The sequence below is a fragment of the Lepidochelys kempii genome, chromosome 3 (assembly GCF_965140285.1).
Source record: "Lepidochelys kempii isolate rLepKem1 chromosome 3, rLepKem1.hap1, whole genome shotgun sequence".
In the NCBI taxonomy this organism is placed as follows: Eukaryota; Metazoa; Chordata; order Testudines; family Cheloniidae; genus Lepidochelys; species Lepidochelys kempii.
Genome location: NC_136382.1, coordinates 23,779,030 through 23,801,391, shown reverse-complemented (window position 1 = coordinate 23,801,391; position 22,362 = coordinate 23,779,030). Strand labels below are relative to the sequence as shown.

Genomic DNA, 22,362 nt, shown 5'->3' with positions numbered 1-22,362 from the left:
ATGGTCACTCCCAGAGGAAGCTGGAATTAATATGCAAATCAAGCAGAATTTTAGAAAGAGTGAACTCTGGTACCTTCTGTGAAGGCCAATGCAACATTGATCTAGCAAAGTATTTGCTGCCCCTATATATAATTTCAGTGAGGCTTTCACTCTTCAAAGTTGATCCTGCAGGCCTCACCGGTGGGAATCTGGCCTTAGTGAACTCTGCAGAATCAGTCCTTTAATATAGTGTAACTACATTTTATGAGCAGGAAAAATTTTAATGGAATGTGAAAAAAATGTGACAAGACATCTTTACATTTTAGTCAAACTGGAAATGGGAAAATGTCATTTTCTTCGTAAATCTTGTATAAAAGAGGCAACTAGAGCCAGAAGCTGTAGTACTTAGGCAGGCAAAATTCCCACTGAAGGATATTTTTATGGTGAAAATTGAAACCTGTGAAAATGCTGTATATGGAGATTTGATTCTAAGAAGCCTGAATTAGTTATATGGTAAATATCAACTGTGAAGAGCATTTAAACAAAAAACACATTTAAATCATATGACTGATGCTAAAATGCCCATCTCCAATCTAGTTCCCCTCACTTCTTTTGGGGGTTCCTATTATTTGTCTGCTAAATGTAACAATTGCATCTCTTCTTTGCTATCATATACATGAATGAAACTGCTGCATTTACAGTGCAGAACATAAACCTGGATTTAAACTGATAGAGGAAACTGACAGAATGTGATTTTGCATGGCATGCTGGCCCAGTGAGGAATGAAACCAGGAGAAGATGTTTTGACTAATCCAGACTTCTGTTATAGAAAATATTTACCCTGTATAAATTCTCAATAAATCAGCAATTCTGATTATATCAATTTGGGGGGGAGGGAGCGTTTCCCACATAGAATCATAGAATATCAGGGTTGGAAGGGACCTCAGGAGGTCATCTAGTCCAACCCCCTGCTCAAAGCAGGACCAATCCCCAATTAAATGAAGTTGCACATGAAGTTGCACAGGGAAATTCTTGACAGCAGTATGTGTTTGTGGTCAAAACACCAAGCTGCTGCCTTATAAATGAAATGCTTCCCATGCCCAATATAAGTACAAAAGGAGCAGCTTCTTCATTCCCCACCTATACTATCCCACAATGAAATGCTTAATAAACAATAGCTCAGATTTCCTACCTCTCATTGTTTTTTCCCCCCTACAGAATTCGGGGTCCTAATCAGAGAGGATAAGAACATGGTGCAGCCAGCGTGGGAACGATTCATCTGAGTAATCGCCCCCTTGGAAGTGAATCAGAAAACTCCCTTTTATTTATTACTTAGATAAAAGATGACTGGCTCCATGAGAGTCGTTCACCTCACCCCCCACAAATAAATTCCAGGGAACATTCCTGCTCATTTGTTCCCTGTAATGAATTACAAGTGGCTAGCACAGAAAGAGAGATGTCTGCTGATCCCTTTCTTTCTGCATCCCCCATGATATTTGCCATACTTTCCTTAAAAACAGGGGTGAAGGTCGGGAGAACACCACCGAACAAATGGTCAAGCAGAAGTTCGAGCAGGGATTCAAATATCAGGTCTGTCTGAAGCTTTTGGTACCATCTTAACAAAGGCCGTGCTCAGAAGTAATGCTCCCCCCGGCGGGGCAGGGGGAGGAGGTAGGGTAATGCTTCAGTAACAGCAGCACCGTCATCCCCTCCTGTGGCTGCGAGATGTCATTTCAGTTCCTAGTAGCTGGTGAGGGAAGACCTGGCTCATTTTCCAAAGCAAGCACCTGACTGAGACCATAGAACCCTAGGGTGTTGTCAGTACAGGGCAGAAAGCAAACTCTTTGGGTAGGGCACTGGTCTGAGAACCAGGTGATCTGAGTCCTAATCCCAGCTCTCCCACTGGCCACAGGAAAGTCTCTTCACCTGTCTCCTAGTCTGTTTTATGTAGGTAGATTGTAAGCTGTTCGAGGCAAGGAAGGTCACTTCTTTTGGGTGCCATGAGGCTATTATATAAATAATAAAGAGTTTATAAAGCTACTTTGGTACATCTGCCTACTAAGGAAACAAGGTACTAAATACCCAGTGATACTGTTTTTAATTCACCCTCTAATGCATCATGATTTTCCTCTCAACATATCTATTTCCCATACAAAACAGATAAGTTTATTCTCTTTTAGAGACTCTAAAATTGAAAACAAAATACTTTGTATTGTTTGTCACTTAATACAATTGTTGATTTTTCCAATACAACTACATATCTTTACTAAAGACACTTCTGCACAACTTAATTTATATTGGCCCACTGGAAATGTGTCAATTTCCACTGTATTTATTGCTATATTTAGTCAGCAATCATTATCTGACTAAACTAAACTCTGCAAAGGTTTTCATAACAGGGACACTGGAATTGATCATATGTATTGAATTAGTCATGTAGTCGTATCTATATAAACAAATGAGGGAAAATCCGTATTGTTCCCAAATAAAAAGCAAGGCAATAGTGTTCTTTTATCATTCATAAGATTCTTTGCCCATATAAATAGTATCTTTGTAAAATGAAGAGGGAAAATGGAAAAGAAGGGAAATAATTTTTTTTGTTTTGATTTCAGTGCTTTATAGGTTTAAGCCTTATAAGTTTTGAAAATAATAAAACCCCAAAATAAAAGTTACTATTTTGATCTGTAATAAGGAAAAGAATTGTTTGATTTCAGCTTTTCAATTTCAGAGGTGACTTGTGGATAATCAGGGAAGAAGCTGTTCTTTCTATGAAATTACAAAAGAAGCAATACATGTTTTAAAAGCTCAGATGGAACCCACGCTCAAAACTCCCTCTCCATGTCTCAATCCAAAGTGGTTTTGCAGTGGAATAAACATCTCTGATCTAAGACAGCTGCCTGTAATCAAAGGCCGCCCATCAACACTAGACTGGGCCAAGATGCAATTGATAAATATACACTATTGACAATGAAAGGGGAGAGAGAGTGTAAAGGAGTGTTTCCCCCATGGCCTCAGGCTGTGTGAATGGTAACAGTTTACCCATTATTCATTTGATTTGTTTTTTAACACTTTTGACATCTAATCTTATCTGCTAATACCCAAGATTTAGTTACCAAGGTGAATTTTTCACACTAGGAGCACAGTGATTTGACTCCCTCCCTCCGTCAGGTCTATTGACTTTTCCGTTGTAGGTAAAAACAGTGACTAACCCATATCAAAAAAAAAAAAAAAAAAAAGTATACTTTTAACGTTCGCCACTCCCCCAGGACAACATTTGTGAAAAAGAATTAAAAATATTACACCACCTGAAAAGGAAAGTTCTGACAATTGGGGGAGGGAGTTCGATTGAGGATAGACCTGAAAGCAAATAGTTAAAGACCATTCAGAACATATGTGAATAGTACATCCAGTCAGGCTTGCCTGTAAAATAACAATTTATTTTAATACTTAAAAAACACAATCCAGTGATAAATGTCAATTACCAATTATCAGCATAAAGTGCCAAATAGCCATACAACCTTTTTAATAAACAAAACATATTGGAATGTCTCTTAGTTTTAACTTTTTTAATACACTGTTCAGAAAGCTAGCCTTTAAAATTCTCTGATTGAGATTTATCCTGCCCACTCTCTCATCGGGACACACACAGACTTTAAAGTACCACTAAAACCATGTTGTGCATAGCATCAGTTTGATTTATTGCCATTATTCTTTCCTTTGGGTGTTTTTAAATAAGTCCACAAATTACAAACCACCTCCAAGGCACTAGACCACAAAACAAAAACAAGATCTCCACGGAGTGTTGATACTGCAGCTCTAAGCTCTATATGAGGCTTTTAGTGCATGGCAGACTTCATCACTTGAGATTTAGGTCACTTTGGAACATTTTTTTTTTTAAAAGAAAACAACAACAGAAACAAACAAACAAGTCCGCAAGTTGTTCTCCTGGTCTCAATGGTGCTGTAATGAGAAGCCAAAGTTTCAGTTCTTAATTGTCTTCTGGAATTTTTTGTTTCCTGAAGTGTTTAAGTAAGAAGCTTTATACAGTCAAAAAAAGTATAAAATAAAAAAATGTAAAAAGTAATACCTTTGGAAGCTACGTTTTTGCTTTAAAAAAAGAAGAAGAAGATTCCTGTCCAATACGTGAGCACCACCTTTTGGCATAAAGTTTATCAAAGCCACACAAGACAGCCAGTTCTCTTGCACTCTCCATATTATTAATATGTGTTTCAAAGGCAAAACAATATTTTAAACCAGGATTTGGGAACCTTTTATTTTTAATTAAAAAGAAAGTTCAGTGCTCTCATCCTGGGGTTTTTTTGTTTTTCGTTTTTTGGTTTGGTTTTGTTTTTTTGTTCTTTTTTTGTTTTTTTTTGTTGTTTTTTTTGTCTGTGTCTGTTCTGAATTTGGTATAAAGTCTGGAGGGGAAGTTAGTTCATGGGTGCTGGAGAGTTCAGCATTTAAGTTTGGAAGGTTTAAGCTCCTTTACTTGCGTATGCAGTGTCTTGTGGACAGCTAGAGTTCTGGACTGGCAAAAGCCTTTCCCACATTCTTGGCACTTAAAAGGCTTTTCTTTAGAATGAATATACCTGGGGAGAGAGAATATAGATTTACAAATAGTGACAATTCAATCAGGTGACCTCTCAAAAACCACCCCTTGTTTGTGGCCTACTTTCCAAACTACTGTTGAGGCCCAAATATGAGATGCCCAGAAGCCAGAATGGGGGACGGGGGATCACATTCATGCAGGAAGCACACAGTGTTATGGGAATCATTCTTTTACTGTAAATACCTGGCTCTAATGGCCACTCTGTATTTCTGATTAAAATTACTTTCAAAAATAAAAAGAAAGGGCCATCCCAAATTGCCTGCAGGGAAAGCGGACAGATGAAGGTATGGTCCTCAGTGGTGTACAGGAAGTCAAGTAAACTTCTATAAGGGATTCACCTGCCAGATCAAGATGCCTCAATCACTTGGGGCATTACTAAATGGTACAAAGCAGCAAGAAGCCTAATGTGACAATCCTGCACTTACAGGGGGAAATGGACTAGCTCACCTTTCTATTTGTGGTACAGGAGAGGGACAGAGCCAAGCAAAGCCTGTGCTTATAACCCCCCCCCCCCCATTAAAATGCTGGAGTTACCTGTGATCCCGCAGGTGATCTTGCCTTCGGAACGCTTTGTGGCAAATGTCACACGTGTAGGGCCTTTCATCGGTGTGGGTTCTTTCGTGAATCAAAAGGTTATAGGACTTGGTGAAGTGTCTGCCACAGAATTTGCAGACGAATTCCTTCTTGGTTTTGGAAGGTAACCTTCCCCGGGTGGGTTTCTTCTCTGGGGAGAGCTTAGTTACCTCCAGCAAGGAGCCGAGCCCCGGAGGCGAGCTCTGGCTGTCCGCCTGGCCCAGTTTAGAGTGATCCTCTTGGGTGGCGGCCACAGCGAGGTTGGCAAAATCAAACCGGGGTTTGGCTTTGAGGGGCAGGCTGGTGGCTTCTTGCTTGGGCTGGATGACGTGTGGGAACAAAGGGAAGGCAGGCAGCTGGAACCTGGCGTCCACCAAGCTGGACACCCCGGGCACCTTGGAGAAGGAAGAGCGAGGCAAATGCATGGCTGGGTAACCCAATGTCCACTGGTGCAGGTGAACGGCGTGCAGGGCGCTGAAGCCGTACAGGTTGGGCAGGTGGTCCGAGGGCACCGCGGGCAGCCCGTTGAACGCTTGGAGGAAGGAGTAGTTAGTGAGCTGCAGGGAGGGGTGAATGGGCACGGGGGCCGGCAGAGTCTTACTTCCCATGGTGTCCACCGGGGAGGAGGATCTGGGAGCAGGGAAGGCGAGTGTCTGGAAGAGAAAGAGAGACAAAGACCTGTAACAGGGAGACCACAGAGACAGGTCCGCCACGCCGCCTGCTGCTCTCCTTTGCCTAGGGCCGGCTGCGGAGCCCCGGGCTGCTGGGCGCATCCCAGAGCCCAGGGCAGGTCAGTGGAAAGGTGCCCATTGCTTGTAGTGGCTCTGGCGCGGTGCGCCTCGGCCCCTTCCCACGGCAGCCGTGCAAGCCTCAGGCTGGCTGCACAGATCTGCAGGTCGTTAGGAGCCCTTTCATCTGCCCCCTCCCCGCCGCCAAGCCTGCTCCTAACACAAACCATCCCTCGGTAGCCCTGGCTCGCTGCAGCGCGGCCTCCTCCGCTTTGCGCACCGCTCGCTGGGGAGGACCCTCCAGGTAGGCTGTGTGTAACTTCAGGCTACTCGGCTGCACACCCCCAGGCTTCACCCCCAAGCCACCCAGATTTCTCCCCTGCAGCTCCCGCTGGAGTCAATGGCAGATCCCCTCGTGAGCCCCAGGGGACACCGTTTTTCCTGGCAACTCGCACGGTAAAGAGTTAAAACTCAAGCGCATCGCCGCCGTATCCTGCCCGTACGAAGCAAGGGCTCGCCCTCTGCCGCCCAGAGGAGTGACAGGGCTCCCCGCCGAGCCCACCAAACTTTGACCTCCAATTTGCTTTGGAAGGTAGAGCGCGAGGGTTTTACTCTCGCCAGCTTCCAGCCCCTGCGTCTGGATAGCGGCGTCCCACAGCGCTCCCCCTTAGCCCCTTCCCAGTCCAGCCACATCCACTCAGCTGCCTCCTCCTGGCTTCTGCATGGGAACAAGGGCAAAGCCGGGGCCAGGGGTGCTGGAACTATTTGTATAGTGGGGGTGCTGAGAGCCATTAAACCAAACTGTAAACCCTATAAGTGATGGAAACCACTTCAAACCCCTAGGGCCAGCACCTATGGCTGGAGGGGTGGGGGGAGGATGTTTATTGGAAGCTAGTCCTCCCCTCCTCCCTTTAAGGCTGATAATAGTAAATATTAAAGCCCTGCGTCCCGGTGGCAAGTCTGATTTTTCTTTCTTGTTTCCTTTGGAAGGGGACGAGCTTGGCCGAGACCTTCTCTAATCAGGCTAAACAATGTCTTAATAAAACCCCATTTGAAAATTCGGAGCTAGCAAGAGCCTTTCCACAGCCACTTTGCAGGGTGCTACCTCTCCCCAGAGCAGTCAAGCCGGGGGATCTTCACACAGCAAGAGTTGCCCAGATAGAACTGCGCTGCCCCCTGGCACGCCCGCGATTTTCAGTCAGATCTCCGCGCTGAACCCACAGGCCGATCGGCTCAATCGCTGCCACTCTGCGGGCTCCCGCACCCTCCCGTTTGCGGGTTTGCACTGAGGCCGGGGGGAGACTCAGACTCGCCCGAGGTAGTACAAGCAAAGCCCACTCCTCTGCTAAAGTCTGATTTTAAAAAAAACCCTTTGAAGTCAAGGGGAACTTGGGATGGGACCGGAGTATTTTCAAATCAGGGTCCCTCATGCAGTCCCAGCCAGACCGCTGCACGGCGCCTCGGAAGGCAAAGGAGATATTGACGGAGAGAAAAACGTAGGTAACTGGGACTATCTGACCCTTCCCTCAATCACAGTAATTAACGCGCGCACCTCTCCAGCCAACCGTTTGGCAAGGGGTGCAGCTCTCTAGGGGGAACAGCGGCAGATATTTGAAAGCTCGCCCCTCTTAAATGACACATTTGGTTTTTGGGGGGAGGAGGGTGCTCGCTCTTCTATGATTTGGTTCTCCACGTTTATTTCCCCAGCAACCAGTGATTGCCCAGAGAGTGTCTTCTGGTACTGCTATTTTGGGGCCCTGGGGACAGATAGTAATGTGCGACCGTATTTCTAATGCCAAACTGCTAGTTCCTCTAAGCATTTATCAAAAGCGATTCTCCCCCCGACCCATGGCAGAACGATTATGGATTTCTGATCAAGAAGAAGGGACTTCCTGACATATTAAGTCCCCGTTTGGAGAAGAGTTTACAAACGCGCACCAGATTGCTAGCTCTCTCTCTAGACCCAGGCGCAAAGGAAACCTGATGGCGGAAGAGTTCTAGATCCCAGACAAACAAAAGATTTATATATGGATGCGATTAAAAGGAAACTCGCAGTTGCAGAAGCTATATTGGGGGTGGAGGGCTAAGGCGGGAGATTATGAGAGGGGGATTTTTTTTTCCTCAGAATAGCCCCATCCTCTACCCCAAGGCCACCTTTCATGCCGCTTTACATAAATCAGCCGCAGGAAAGGAGACCCAAATCCGATAGGAATTCCATCGCAATGACCCAGAATAAAAGCGTGGGGCATTTTTTCCAAGATTTGCCTTTTGCTCATTGGATACATTTTGTATAGCGGCTGATTAAAAAACCATACACATTACTTCCCCAGTCCCATAACTGTTCAAGGGCCAGTGGTCCAACCTGCGTTTGAGATTTGTTCTTCGGCCGGAGAAACAAACATTGCTTAGTTTTAATATAGTGCCAGGTGTCTTCTTTTTGCGACACAAGTGTCTTGATCCCTTATTTCAGGAACAAACTAAACTAAACACAGAGCTGCCCACTCCGCCTAGATGCCCGAACTATCTGGCTGCCACATCGGTTACAATTCTAAAACATTGCACTGGCTCATTCTGATCTCTGAAACGTGTCAAGCGACAGCAAACCTCAACGGATTTCGAGCCCAGAATTCTGGGCCCCTCCCCTCTTTTCATATCATATGTTGTATTTAAAAAACAAACAAACCCGAAATATAAAACACAACACCCCCCCGGACAGATTTAGGTAAAATCCTGTTTTACAGGGACGTCTCATTTTTACAGAAAATCGGTTTCCGTTTTCCAGACGAATACATGGGCAACGATTCTTTCAAGCAAAAGGAAGAGCAAAAATGATTCATAATAGCACCCATTGTCCTAATTATGTTGTTTGCTAGAAGCAGTATTATCCCTTTTTTAAAAGGAAGGGGCTCAGAGGGCGGAGCGTTCAGGTTGATACAAGTTTGTTGGCATCCTTCCAGAAATGAAAGCTACACTTTTGCTCGGTAAAGCTGGGGTAGTCAAAAATATAGATAAAGAGCAGCTTATTTTCGTAGAGAAGTCTCTCTTAGGGACATCAAAGGGAATGTGTATTTCTCTCCGCAGTACTTTTCTACTCTTTCCCTTCCCCACAGAGAGATCAATGTTTCTTTGATTTCGGTGTCACCTCTACCTTTAATTCTGCTTCATGTAAACAGATCGTTATCTCTTTTTTTAAAGGAGCCTGTGAGTTATTTGCTTGAATCGCCCCCACCCCCATCGCAATAAAACTGTACAGTTTTTAAACACAAGATTTGCTTGCTGAGTAATTGAGAGCAAGCCACTTGTGTACTGACACAGGACTGAAACAAAACCCACTCTTGCCAAGATAAATTTACCCTGCAAAATAAGATCATAAACTTGAAAGACAACATCTGTCCCCAGCTTTCTTACCCTTTGTCCTATTTTGGAGATTTGGTCATGCTATTGTCTAATTGCCATTGTTTTACAATCATAGGAATCTTTACATTCCAGATAAATTCAATCTAAATATTCATCTCTATTTATAAATAAGAAAAAATTGGGGAAAAACTTGTTATTGGTAGCCTCTCATGAATCGAAATTAAATTAATCTCACGGTAATCTTGTGGTTAGTCAGTCTTTCTACTTTTCACTTTGAATTATCTATTTCTGATGTGTCTTTTGAGAGGGATATTTGTTATATTAAATACTTGACTCATAAATAATGAGTTTTACTGATTAGTTCCACATGGGGGAATAGATGAAGTAAATTAGCCTGAAATGTTGCTTATTTTTACAAACATGATAAATTGGTGGTTATAAAACTTCAGATTCTTGGGGCCTTAGAGGGTGGGGGAATATCTAGAACTCCTGCCACGAGGCTCATCTGTCAAAAAACCACCCTGTTTCGAATGAACTATTTAAAATTTGTTAGCCAAATCCCTTCGATTAAACTGGAACGGTCTGCAGAATTTTATCAGATTTATCAGTAGCCAATATTTCCTTCAAGGAGACAGAATTTGTATCAGCGTAAACGAGGAAATTATCGTTTACCTGTGTTTAGGAAACTAGCTGCAAAGGGAATTGGGGCTGTAAGTTGTTCTTTCGCTCTGCATTTGAGAGCGTGATGCTCTGGAGAATACAACGAGAGAATTCCGCGCCGATTCATTCAGATTATTAATGGAGTGTGCAGAATCTATTAAGGAAGGTTTATTCGGGTCTAATCGAGCGTGGAGGAGTTAATTGCTTACACTGATGAGGACTGGAAGGACTAAGGCAGCATATCTCTGCTAAATCCTTATAAAATCATCATTCACATTTTATCATGAAATCAGCGCTGACACGCTTTACGGACCACCGTTGCGAATGCTGATTAATACAGGCATATGTTAGACTCAGGGAAAAAAAATCCAGTTCACTACAGCTTGCTCAATTTAAGTATTCAGTGCAGCCTTTTCAACCACTCAGTCCGGATCCTCACGAGACAGCAATTATGATGTTCTTACAGTGGAATTAAACATGCCAATTTAACGTCTTTTGCCCCCTTCCAAGCCCAGCAGTGCTTTGGGAATGCCCTCCGCTCGAAAGCATGCATGTGGGCTTCCTAGGGGTGTCATTTCATACACAAACCAGCTGAGCAATTAGAAAAATACCTGCGCGCGTAAAAGTTTCATTTATGATCGGATTACTTTTTTTTTTTTTTTTTTTAATAATGGTTGTACCCTCTTCACACGAGAGTCCGGAAGTCCTGGCCTTCCTCCCACGTTATGGAGCAAACGGTGCTCCGTAAATAACCGGTAATAGCAATTTTTTCTTCCCTCCGCAACCCCCTTTTCCCTTAGCTCCCCGAAACCAAGTATTGGCAAGAAGACAACGACAGTGACCTCTCCAATGTCTCTAGCTCTCGCAGGCCACCGAGAGCGGAGTTCGCTCCCCTAGGCCTCAGGCAATCAAACCACGCAGGTTTTCAGCTAATCTCCTGCCACCACCGATCTTTAGATCTATGTATCCTGCGGTGTCACTCTGCTGTCGGAAGGTGACCGCATTAAGCTGCCCCAGCATCTTGATCTGGTCCCTATTTATGTTTTTTACGGGGCTGGGTACGTTTTTAATTGGACCAACAGTGCACCTGCTGGGGGGGTCAACAACTCCAAGCACATTTCTTGAGTTTACCAACTTCAACAGCAATCTACAAAAGGTCCAGGTTTTATAGCGTTCCCTCCGGACAGCCAGAAATAACAACAACAATGAATAATCCTCGGTTTTGCACTAACATTTGGCGGAATGGCCTGGAAAGAAGCGAGCTTCTCTCTGCACAGAACTTCCTCCGAACGGACGTAACACATCAGCCTCCTGTCAGTTCTGCTCTGGCGGAAAGAGGCGAGTGGTGCCTGGGAACTAAAACGCGCGGAACTGCGTACACAATGATACAAATCTAAACGCTCAAGTCTACACGGTGCTGGCTCTCGAGACTAACCCCGGGGTTCGCAGACTGCAGGTCAGTTTCATCTCCGTTTAAAAGCATAGCTTGGCCGCACTGGGGGAGGAGCAGCTCCATATGCGATAGGCATGCTTTTAAATAGCAGCAAAATATCCAAGCACCCTTTAAAGACTTTCAGACCGGTTCCCCTCACCCCGCGCCCCCAAAGAAAAAAAAAGTCCTTCTAACGACAGCAGATCTGTCCCTTCACCTTCACTGTCCCAGGTACAGGGTGGGGGGGACACTTTGGACTGAGGTAGCCAACCACAGAGACTTGGGAAAAAAATAAAAGGAGTCGTTGGTTTTTTATTTACCTAATCCCGATCTGTGCTCCACCGCTGGCAGAAGTGACAAGATCCGGGGCTAAATTGGAGCTGGTAAAAAAGTTGGGCTAAGTTAGTGGCTCTCGTGGCCTCTCTGTGCACTGCTCTTCCCCGCCCCCCCTCCCGCCCCCACTGCTCCTCCAGCTGGGTACAGACAGATCCTAGAGAGCAGAGGGAGCCAGGTGCTCCTGCGGATGGAGATGGTGAGAGTCTCTCTCCCTCCTCCTCCTGCTGCTGCTGCTGTCTGTGGGTCTGAGGGCAAGCGCGCCTTAGAGAAGCCGAGCTCAGACTGGAGTGATCCCTTCCCTCCAGCCTCCTCCTTATTTCAACCCCCAACCGGACGCTGGGCATGCGCACTACGGGGGGAAAGTGTCTCGCTGGGAAGATCCAACTTTTCAACTCTCCAGCTTGTTACGGGGCAGCCAGATTCCAGCCCGCACGGCTCCCAGGGCATCTCCCTGCGGGCACCCGCGGGCGAGCCGGGCTCCGAAGCCACGCCTGGCAGCCTCAGCGCCCCAGCCAGGGAGTCAGCTGTCCCCTCCGCCCCGAGGAGCCCGGAGCTGCCCCGTTCTGGCAGTCCCCTTCCCCTGCTCCCCCGCGCAGCCCCTAAGCCGCGCTCACTCCACTCCCCTGGGCCCGGGGTAGAGCCGCTCACGGCCCAGCGGCAGGGTCCTCTCCGGGTCAGAACTCACAGATTGCCCCTGGGGCAGGATTTGGCCCCACTGGGATCTACTTCCCTGGCAGATTGCAGTGGATCCACGCTGCCCGGAGACCAGATTCCCTGTCCATACCCCCAGCTGGATCCATTCTCCAAACCCCGCACAAGATCCACCCTCCATCACCCGCACCACATACCGGTGAAGAATCCACTCGCGGATAAGACCCATTTAACCCGGGCTCAGCCTTTCCCAGCATCCTTGGCAGGATCCACTCCCCAGGCTAGATTCACAGATCCAGCCCGCCTGACCTCGATCCACTCGCTCCATTCTCCTCCATTGGAGAGCTACTCCCTGGAACGAGTTTCCACACGGTGTGAAAACAGCCAGGTCCCTAACCCTCTCCTGCGGTTTTAGCCCTCTCGTTTGAATCCGGGGTCAGACAATTTAGGCAAAGCAAAGTAGCCCTTGAAAGAAAGAGGTTAAACGGGCTTTATAATTAATCCCGGGGCCATAACCCCCTTGCTTATTTGTTGTTCTATTCATCCATCCGTTCACACTCTTGAGGTCTGTGAAGGAGAACATTGCCGGAGTATATTATATGATCCCGAAGAACAACGAGAGTAATATAATACGTGGGCGAAGACAGATTTGTCAGGCGAACATCGTTTTGTGCTCAGGGATTAGCGTGTTATTTGCATGGCTACCTTGTCACGGTCACACTGTTACAATTACTTTGCAAGCCTCAGCAGAAACCCGGGTTATCCTATTGGGCGATAAAATAAGTGATGAAAATGAAAATTCCGCGGATGAATATTCAACATCATGAACGCCTTTGCGTGCCCATTTTCTCCAAAGAACAGCGCAATTTAGAGGCGCACAAGGTGATCAACTAGCCCTCAGAGGACAAATATGTTTCAGGTTTTCTTCCACTTCTGTGGAAAATGAATGGCACTTCTAATGTTCAGGGGCAATGATGACACAGACAAGATCCCATGCCATCTCTCTCTCAAAGCCAGCATTTTTATTAATATTCCTCGGAACAAAAATGTATGAAGGGTAATAATTTGGAAAAGTGCTTTTAAATAAGGAACAACTACCGTTGGATAGTGTTGTTATGTAAAACAAATAAGATGCTTATCTCACCCCCGGTACAACAGAATAAAATACATCACCAAAATGCACCTCCTTACTAGAGAGTTCTCTATTCCCAGATAAGAGGGACGCTTCTTTGTGTGTATGTGTGTTGTTTGTATGTATTTTTAAAACAGAATCAAGCAAGCCTTCAATTTAGAAATAAACCACTTAAGCATCAAACGCTAATAATAAACAAGCAAACAAATAGTACCTGCAGCTGCTCAGATGGAAATAAAACTAACCTCCAGCTTCACTGACCTCCCTCCCAACAAATAAATCAATGAACCGCGCCGGAGCAACAAAGTCAAGTTTTGTCTTAGACAAGCTATCGCCTTTATTAGAGCACGGGGCACTTTTTTGGGAGGAGGAGGGAAATGGGTAATTAGTTATCCAAATCTAGTTTAAAATTAAAGTGGGCAGTGGGAATACAATTCAAGCGTTTAGGATAACTGAGCTGTGTGGGACGTGGACGATGCCTGGATTGTATTGTATCATATTTATGCATGTGTTAAACATAAATATGTTTCGAATTGTCAAGCAACTGGCGTTTTACCTGAAGTTTCGGGTTAACTGCCTCGTTAAGTGTATTTGTCTTAAATATCTGGTGTTTGGATTGCAGGGGGGGAGCTGGCCCAAAACTTTTACCCTCCGATGATTTCTTTTATGGTGTCCCTGGTTAATTTGCATTATGTCAACTCGCAACAGCGGGGAACATAATACCCGTGCGGGGATTCACAGTCACCATTAACACTGACACGCAGGGAATCTACTTTCCTTTCCTCGGGAGTATCTGCTGTCGAGGAGGAATGTTAGACTTTAAAGACAGGTTTCAGAGTAGCAGCCCTGTTAGTCTGCATCCGCAAACAGAAAAGGAGGACTTGTGGCACCCGAGAGACTAAGAGACTCGTAAAAAGAAAAGGCATCTGCTTCCAAAGTTAGCCACGTTGTTGGGAATGAGACGCTATTGTGACCGGTTCAAGAAGCTGAATTTTCCTTTATCCCTGGTACCTCCCGGCTGGAGCGCAGGGCGCGGAACCTGCCCATGACTCCGACTCCCAAAGACCTCGGGAAGCCAAAGATACAGTACCAATTTCTGTTCCCAGTTACACCCCTGTAAACCCAGAGTAATAATTGACCTGACTTGGCTTCGGATTCACTCCTGGGTAATTGGGAGCAGAAGCTGGCTCGACGAAACAATTTTCTGAGGCTTTTTTATCTTTTTAAAAAAAATCACAGCAGACTATGGTTTGGCTTTCTATCACACCTGGATTTTTGATTCAGGTGGAAGTCTCAGAGAGACAATCCCGATGTTTGTTTTACTCACACACACAACAACACCCGCCCACGAATGTACTGAATATACACTTCAAAGCAAATCAGCTCCCCTTAGATGGCTGAAACTGGCCAGCGTAGGTAGGTATTAAAAAGCATTCTTTGTCTGATAAAGGACCCTCTGTATGCATTCGAGGGAACTAGAGCAGGGAGGTTTATTTTTTAATTTTTTTTTACATTTTTAAGTGCTATTTATGCTCGTGCAGGCATTTCCCTGTTTCCTTCGTTTAGCTAGGGGTATTCTGTACTCACCCGTAGGAAAAATGACGATTTCGGGCCCGATCCTGCAGTCATTTGCCGGCAAAACGACGAGGGGCTTCTCTGAGAGTTTTCCCTGGCAAAGGACGGCAGGATGAAACCGCGCTTAACAATTGTACCGATTTTGTTTAGGAGAAACATTCAGACCATTTCTTAGCGCCGGCTCCAGGCGCCTTGAAGGGGTCCCAATGGGCAGGGAGGCTTTTAAAGGACTATTTTACAGGCTAGTGCTTGAGAGCGTCTTGTCCCCGCAAAGAGCAATAGATGCCTTGCTCCTCAAGGCTGCTTCTGCTGGTTAGATCGCGGGACATGGCAGCCCCGAGCCGTGCGGGGGAAAGGAGACTGTGTTGGATGGCCAGGACCTGTGCTTGTACAGTGGGTTCGCTCGGCATGTTTACGAATTTCCCTGCCCCTGGAACTCTCTGCAAACTGCAAAAGGTGCGGGGGATCCGCTCTGGAGTCATTCATGGAAAAGATACAGGGGAACCGGGAGAAAAGGAGAGGCTCCAGCGCGCTAGAGCGTTGAAACCCACCATTCAGTGTGCCCCCGCCCCGAACAGGAGCAGAAACAGACGAGGCATTAGCTCACGCTGGCTTGAATTCGTCTTTTCATGTTGCGCGGAACACCGCGATCGTTCGCAGTTAAGCGGGCTGCACCTGGGACGATCCTGTCCAGGAAAGCGGTGGAAGACCCAGACTGCCTCGGAAAAGATCATCGACACTGAACACTAAACGATGCTGAAAAAGCAAGAGGCGTCATTACACAAGCAAAGAAGGTCTGGGATATGGCTGTCACGATACCTTTCATTCTTGGCACCGGCGCAGACATGCAAAACTCCCAATGACTGCAGGATCGGGTCCATTTTACTCTCAGAACAGATTCTCACAACAAGCTATGTGCCACCAGAAACAGAGTAAGGCAGGCTCGTCTTTTATTTACACCTTTGTAAATCCGGACTCGCTCCATTTCAGTAAATGGAGTGACTCCGGATTTACACGAGTGTAACTGAAAGCAGAATCTGGCTGAAACTACAGAGAATCCAGAACCCTTTTTTGGCGTTTACTCATTCAAAATTCTGAATATTCGTTTTAAAGTAAATCCTAAACCCCCAAATCTATCAAACACTCAGTCTAATTTTATTTCATAATTGTTATTCTACTCATTCTAATTGCTACAAATGACAATAACCACAAACCAACAAGGAGCTATGCTTAGTCAAACGACGGTGAAAAATATTCAAGAAAACATTTGAAAAAATGTGGGGGGAAATCATCAAGGTTTCAAAATTTGGGGGGAAATCAAGAAAATAATTTAATTGTTGGTGCAAAACTTTGTCAACATTTTGAAATTTTCGAATGTGCAACCAACCACCTCTTGGGTTCACTACAAACCACAGCAAAGCTTTGAAGCATCATATTCTTGTTAGCAAGTCTAAGACTTTGGCAAACTTGTTTGTTAGATTTTTTTTAGTCCATTTTTAAAAAAATATTGTTGTCCTTTGACTAATGAGCTAACATTGTTGCTTAGGTTGCCATGGGGGTCATAAGTAGACTCCTTATTAAAGTCAAGCTTAAGTCTGCTTAAAATCTGATATGGCATGATATGACCCTCACTTTACCCTTCCACACTGCATACTAATCACCACCCTAAAGAGAGGTATCTCTGCCATCTGCCTCTGAAAGTTTTAATCTCACTAAGAATACGAATCCAGATCATTCAATAGATTTATAATTTTTCATCCAAGCATCTCCAGAAACTTTACAAGCAATTAATTAAATGCAAGCTTTCCCCCCCTTTGCAGTGATGTGAAGCCAGTTGTGTAAATGATTCCATTTTTAACATCCAGCCCCTGCAGATCAGTGTTAATGCTACAGTGATACCTCTCACCCTGCTACAGTTAGAGTCAGCAGTTCCATTATAATTTCCTATTTTCAGGAGTTTTTACAGTGGTCATAAAAATTCTGTCCAGGCTCAAACTTGGCATCCTAGGCTCCTCCCAGGAGTCATTTCTTTTTGTTGCATTTGAAAGAGGAAACCATTTATCTGTTTTTACATTACAACGGTGCAACCAAAGGAAGCGAATGCAGGGTTTGCAGAACAGTTTTGTATTCAGCGGTACGGTATCTGCCATGGATGTGAAGAGAAAAGAATTAATAACATATGAATATAATCAGATTACAGAGAATCCAGAATCCATATTCAGGACCAGTAATATAAAAATAATGTTTATCATTCTAAAATGCCTTCTTTTCTAAGCTAATTAATTAGTAATTGATCCACAATGTGAACTGATGCTTTGGGATGCTTGGAATAAATATATAATATATAGATCAAGTCATTATATTGAGGAAGTTACTCTGTGTATGGTCTATGCAGAGGTTGAGAACCTAGAGTTTGGGGTGGGGGTCTATCCTCTGCCTTTCCTCCCCCCAGTGCATACTGTAAGTAGGGCAGTCAAATGAGCTGTGGATTTAGGTGTCCCTAAGTATTCATTTACATGATGGATTGTAATGGTTCAGTAGTTCCTTTGGAACCATTATATTTTATCAGGTCAAAAACCAGCTTTCAAAAAAGAATTCCCTAAATACAAAGGTGGCTGAACTGAATCATATACATTACTTATACATCTATGTAATTTCCATAGCTAGGGAAACTACACAGTGTTGCAAGTAACATGGTACAGCATGAAGGTTTTAGTGGCATGAGTTAGGGATGGGCAAAGACCTGAGTGAGTTGTACAACTCAGTGGAATGCCAATGAAGCATTGATCTCACATATCACACTGTCATGGATTCTGCAAATGCCACATATTTCACAGAAAACTGGGAATCTCTCTAGTGGTATAAAGCATCCATTTCTTCTAACCATGACAGGTCACGAGGTACCATTTCACAGCAGTTTATGGCATAGATACACCTACCACACCTATATGGATATACAAATAGCTGCAGTTATACAATTCTATAACATGTTATAGAATTTTGTGTGGATGTGTTTTTGTGTGGGTGTGTGCACACACACATGAATACAAAGTCCTCTGTTAACTCTACTCTTTCAGGGAAGAGAAAGTATCTTTTTCTGTGTTTGTAAAGTGAAGTGGAAATTGAAAAGACTATATACATATTTGGTAATATCAATCATTATCCTGAGTAATAATGAATGGAGGGCTTTGGCATGCTTTGGAAAGAAAGGCACCTTTTGGCTGTTGTGAACCGTGACCTAGTGAGTAAAAAAAGGAATGGGAATCTGGATTCAGATGTTAATTTTCCCACTATGGCATTGATTCAGTGTGACCTTGGACCTACGATTTAGATAGATACAGTGCCCATTAGAGTCAGTGGAAACTCACCCACTGATTTCACGGGGAGTTGGATTTAGCTGTCAACCTGTTTGTATCATGATTTACCTGTCTTTAACAAATGTGTATATCAACCTATATCAGAAGAGTGCTGTGAAGGCTGATAAGTTGAAAAGGCTAAACCTCTACAAGGTAGTCTGGTCGGAACAACATGTGTGTGGATGAGTTTATATTAAGCCTTGTCCACGCCAGCAACAGTCAAAGCTGTAACTCACCATCTGTGTAGCTTCAATGGAGTTAGCAATGGTAGAACCAGTAGTGCAGCCAGGACCCAAGTGTATTTACTCAAGTGCTTACACTGCCCTCATCACTGTAGTATCTGAATGCCTGCCAGTAGTGGATGTGACTAACATCTGTCATGTGTAGGTCATTCTCTCTCACACCCTCTCCCCAAGGGGAGAATTGTGGAACTGAGAGTTTTGATAGGGCTTTGTTTTTGTTTTTAATGTATACACTGCTCAGTGTTTATGTTAGAGAAGCTAGCTTCAAAAAGCATGCCTTGCACTTGGAGCAGAAGGTGATGGGGTTTGCGATGGTCCTTAGTTCCTGGAGGAGTTCATTCCACAGGCTCAGAGCAACCCTTGTGAAAGCTCTGTCTCCTGCACAGATGAGCTTTACCCTTATGGTAAAATGTTTCACTGTGCCTGAAGAGTGGAGTTGTTGACCACAGTCCTCATCCCAGAGCTTTAGGTGACTGTCTAGATATGCTGGACCCAGGCCACTGAGTGGTTTGAAGATATGGACTGAGACATTGAACTTGACTCAGTATTCAGTGGGAAGGCAGTCTAGAGAGTGGAGGATGAGTGTGATGTACCCATTTATTTACCACTGTGTCATCTAATTGCAATGGCTGCCCACTAGACAGTTAGCTGCGAAATCATTACATGTGTTCCACCACAGGACGAAAAGGCACACACACTAGGCACTATATTTTTCAGCCAGGCACAAAGTAATTGTCAGTCATTAATCACCAGGCCAGAGAGTCGTACCACACCGCATAAAGCAGCTGCATCTACAGAGCTGCAATTGACCAGCAGTCAGCTCCACTGGTGGTAGCAGTGGGCAAGTCTATAGTGTGGAGACAGTTTTTATGAAAGTCTCCAGCCCTCTGATCTCAGCCATGATCCCTTTCCTCCATAGCACAATGACCATAGCAGAAGGGATCTGGTTTTGGACTGTTCTCTCATTTAAGCAGACCGTTGCGGCACCTGCATGACTCTACGCCAGCTCTGTGGTTTGACCCTGCTCCCCCAGGAGTCTATGTGAGTTTTTGCCGTTGATCTCAGTGGCAGCAGTATCTAGCCAGTGGCGCACAACTTCACTGCACCTATTTTTGCATAGCCCATAAGTGAGTGGAGATTCAGTTCCTTTGTTTGTACCTTGAAGGAAAGGTTTTATATTAGCACAAAGTTTTATTATAATTAATACATATAATGTATAACTCTTGGTCAGACGTATTCAGTTCACTCCACTGGCTCAAAGAAATAGTTATGGCTAACTGGGCAAATACTTTATTGTTCGAATCTTCCCTAAATAAAGACTTATGGAGAATGCAGGTAAGGCCTATGCATTTTAATTGTATATATAATCATCCACAATGTCTTTCCTGTTTTCAGAAGATTCTAAATATATACCTGCACAGTAGACAAAAAAGGAATGTCTATGATTTTTAATTTTTTTAAGCTTTAATTTTATAAAAAGAAATGCACTCACACTGAAAACTACATGGGAATAAAGCCAAGGGATCAGCTGAAACTCACAGGAAAAAGAGGAAGGGAAGTGGTGAGTCAGAAAGACCATTATACCCTGTTATTCTGAAGTGTTGCAAATAAAAGTCATCTATTAGGGAATATCTCCTGCCATCGGGTGCTCTTCAATTCCAAATAAGCTATAATATCTATGCCCAAGGGAGAGGTTAAGTATAGACAGAGTTTCAGCCCTAACTGAGAATTCCTTACTATTTGTGCTTTAAGGTCAGACCCTCAAAGTTATTTGTAGATAGGTTTTGTGTACAAATCTGTAAGAGTATTACAGCTAGGCATTACTGTACAGAATGGGATCATAAAATCATTTTTGCAGCCACAATACTGAAGAAAACTCGCCACCTGCTGGTCACAGGGTTACTAGTTCCATACATTTCCAGACAATATTTGATAAATTAATTTTACCATTCACATAATTCATATTTCACATTTCTGCTCCATTTAAAACATTTGCTCCATTCTTATTTTAAAAGTCCACATTTCCTATTAAAAATCACAAAGTGACTATATTCTGTCCTGGGATTTTTAAAAAAAAATCTATTTTTCAGCATGAATAATTGTCTCCTGAGGTTTATTTTTTGTCTGGGTGAGTTTTTCTGCATATTTCACTTTTATTAATCATTATTATTATTATTTCATGTTTTAGTGTCTCATCCCAGAAGCCATCTCCTGTTGTTGCTACTTTGTGAGAAAATGCACCATGAGTTTTTGTGATTTCTATAGTGACGGTGGGTTTTCTACAGACCAAATATTAAGTAATGACTGGAGGCACTATGGTTTATTAGAAATATTAGAAATATTTTTCATTCCTGAAATGAAAAGGAAAGTGCCTAATATATTTAATGTAACCATGTTTTGGCTAACTTTTCGTTGTGTAGACTGGTGAGTGAGCCACACTAAGTGACATTAGACAGTCAGAACATAGATATTACAGATTTTTAAAAAATCAAACAAGAGAGTCAGGTAAATAAGTTATTATGCTACTTTTCTTTCCTAGGGTTGGATCCAAATCCTATTGAAGTTCAATGGGCTTTAGTTCAGTCCTTTAATCAATAATCCCTCCCCACAAATGTATACAATCTTCTTCATTAACCTTGGGTTTAAAATTTATTGGGATTGATCAAGACTAAATGTGCCATTGAGGGAAAAAGATTTCAGGGACACCATAAAATAATATTTTACCCTTCACAGAAGAGAATTTATTCTGATAAAAGATAGAGGAAGCAAAAAGGATTGACATAATCTTTAATTTGATATTAATCATCAAAGCAGAGATCTGAAATTAGGAAGAAATTTGCAGGGTACTGGCCACAAATCTGGGGTACAAAGAAAGGTTATGGAAATGTGTAGCCACACGAGGCCATTATTATTTCAGAAAGCAAATGATAGAAAAAAGAAAATGGTAGGCACTCCAAAATGGGCTACAGTACTTGCTGGAAAGGAGATAAAGGAAAGACAGGAGTTTTTAAAAACACAGTGGGCCAAATTTTCATTTACACTAAGTCCACTTTGTACTTGCATTGGCCCCTTACACTGGCCCGACTTGTCTTGATTGGTGAAACGCAAGAAAAGTGACGTAGGAAACAGAAAATAAAAGGAAAATAAAAAAGATTAGGTAAATCTATCACACGCTGTAGACATGATCGATGGGAAGTCAAACCAGTTAATATTAGCTCCGAGAGTCAGAGGAAATAAGGCATGTCCTCTAAGTTCTTTCAGAAAAAGAGAGAGAGTGATGGGAAAAATAGGACTACTAGAAAATAAAATGGGTGCTGAAGTAAGAGAACCCCAGTATAGCTATTTCTGTTCAGTTCTCAGTCAAAAGGATAATCAGAGAACCTTGTGCAGGAAGCAGCAAAAATGCAACTGGGTAAGCTATCAACAAGGGGTAACGAAAGAGATGGTGAATATATGTGACAAAAAATTCATTACCCTGCCTAAAAGAGATGTGGCATAAGGCTGTGGATCAGGAGTCCTGGGTTTTATTCCCTGGGCTGCCACTGAAATTCTCAGTGGCCTTGAGCAAGTCACTTAATCCATCTGCATTGGCTTCCCCATCTATCAAATAAAATAAATAAATAAAATAATAAATAATAATAATAATAATAATAATAATAATAATAATATCCAGCTCTTAACTAGCACTTTTCAGTTGTCTAACTCAAAGCCCTTTACAGAGGAGGTCAGTAT

General features: G+C 43.6%; 1 protein-coding gene across 1 annotated transcript; it reads right to left on the bottom strand.

Annotated features, from left to right (window-relative positions):
• Positions 1 to 4,374: 4,374 nt before the first annotated feature.
• On the bottom strand, positions 4,375 to 11,801 carry OSR1 (odd-skipped related transcription factor 1). Its single transcript, XM_073335101.1, has 3 exons — positions 11,659 to 11,801; positions 5,123 to 5,814; positions 4,375 to 4,568 (listed from the first exon to the last, which is right to left on the bottom strand). The coding sequence occupies exons 2-3, from the start codon at positions 5,767 to 5,769 to the stop codon at positions 4,433 to 4,435; spliced, it is 783 nt and encodes a 260-aa protein (XP_073191202.1). The 5' UTR covers positions 5,770 to 5,814; positions 11,659 to 11,801; the 3' UTR covers positions 4,375 to 4,432.
• Between the last annotated feature and the right edge of the window lie 10,561 nt (positions 11,802 to 22,362).

What these genes read in the sequence shown, in the direction of transcription:
- OSR1 (XM_073335101.1), bottom strand. Translation starts at nt 5,769, where the DNA reads ATGGGAAGTAAGACTCTGCCGGCCCCCGTGCCCATTCACCCCTCCCTG. An exon ending in GATCACCTGCGGGATCACAG is followed by an intron (nt 4,569 to 5,122) that starts GTAACTCCAGCA and finishes CTCTCTCCCCAG; the next exon opens with GTATATTCATTCTAAAGAAA.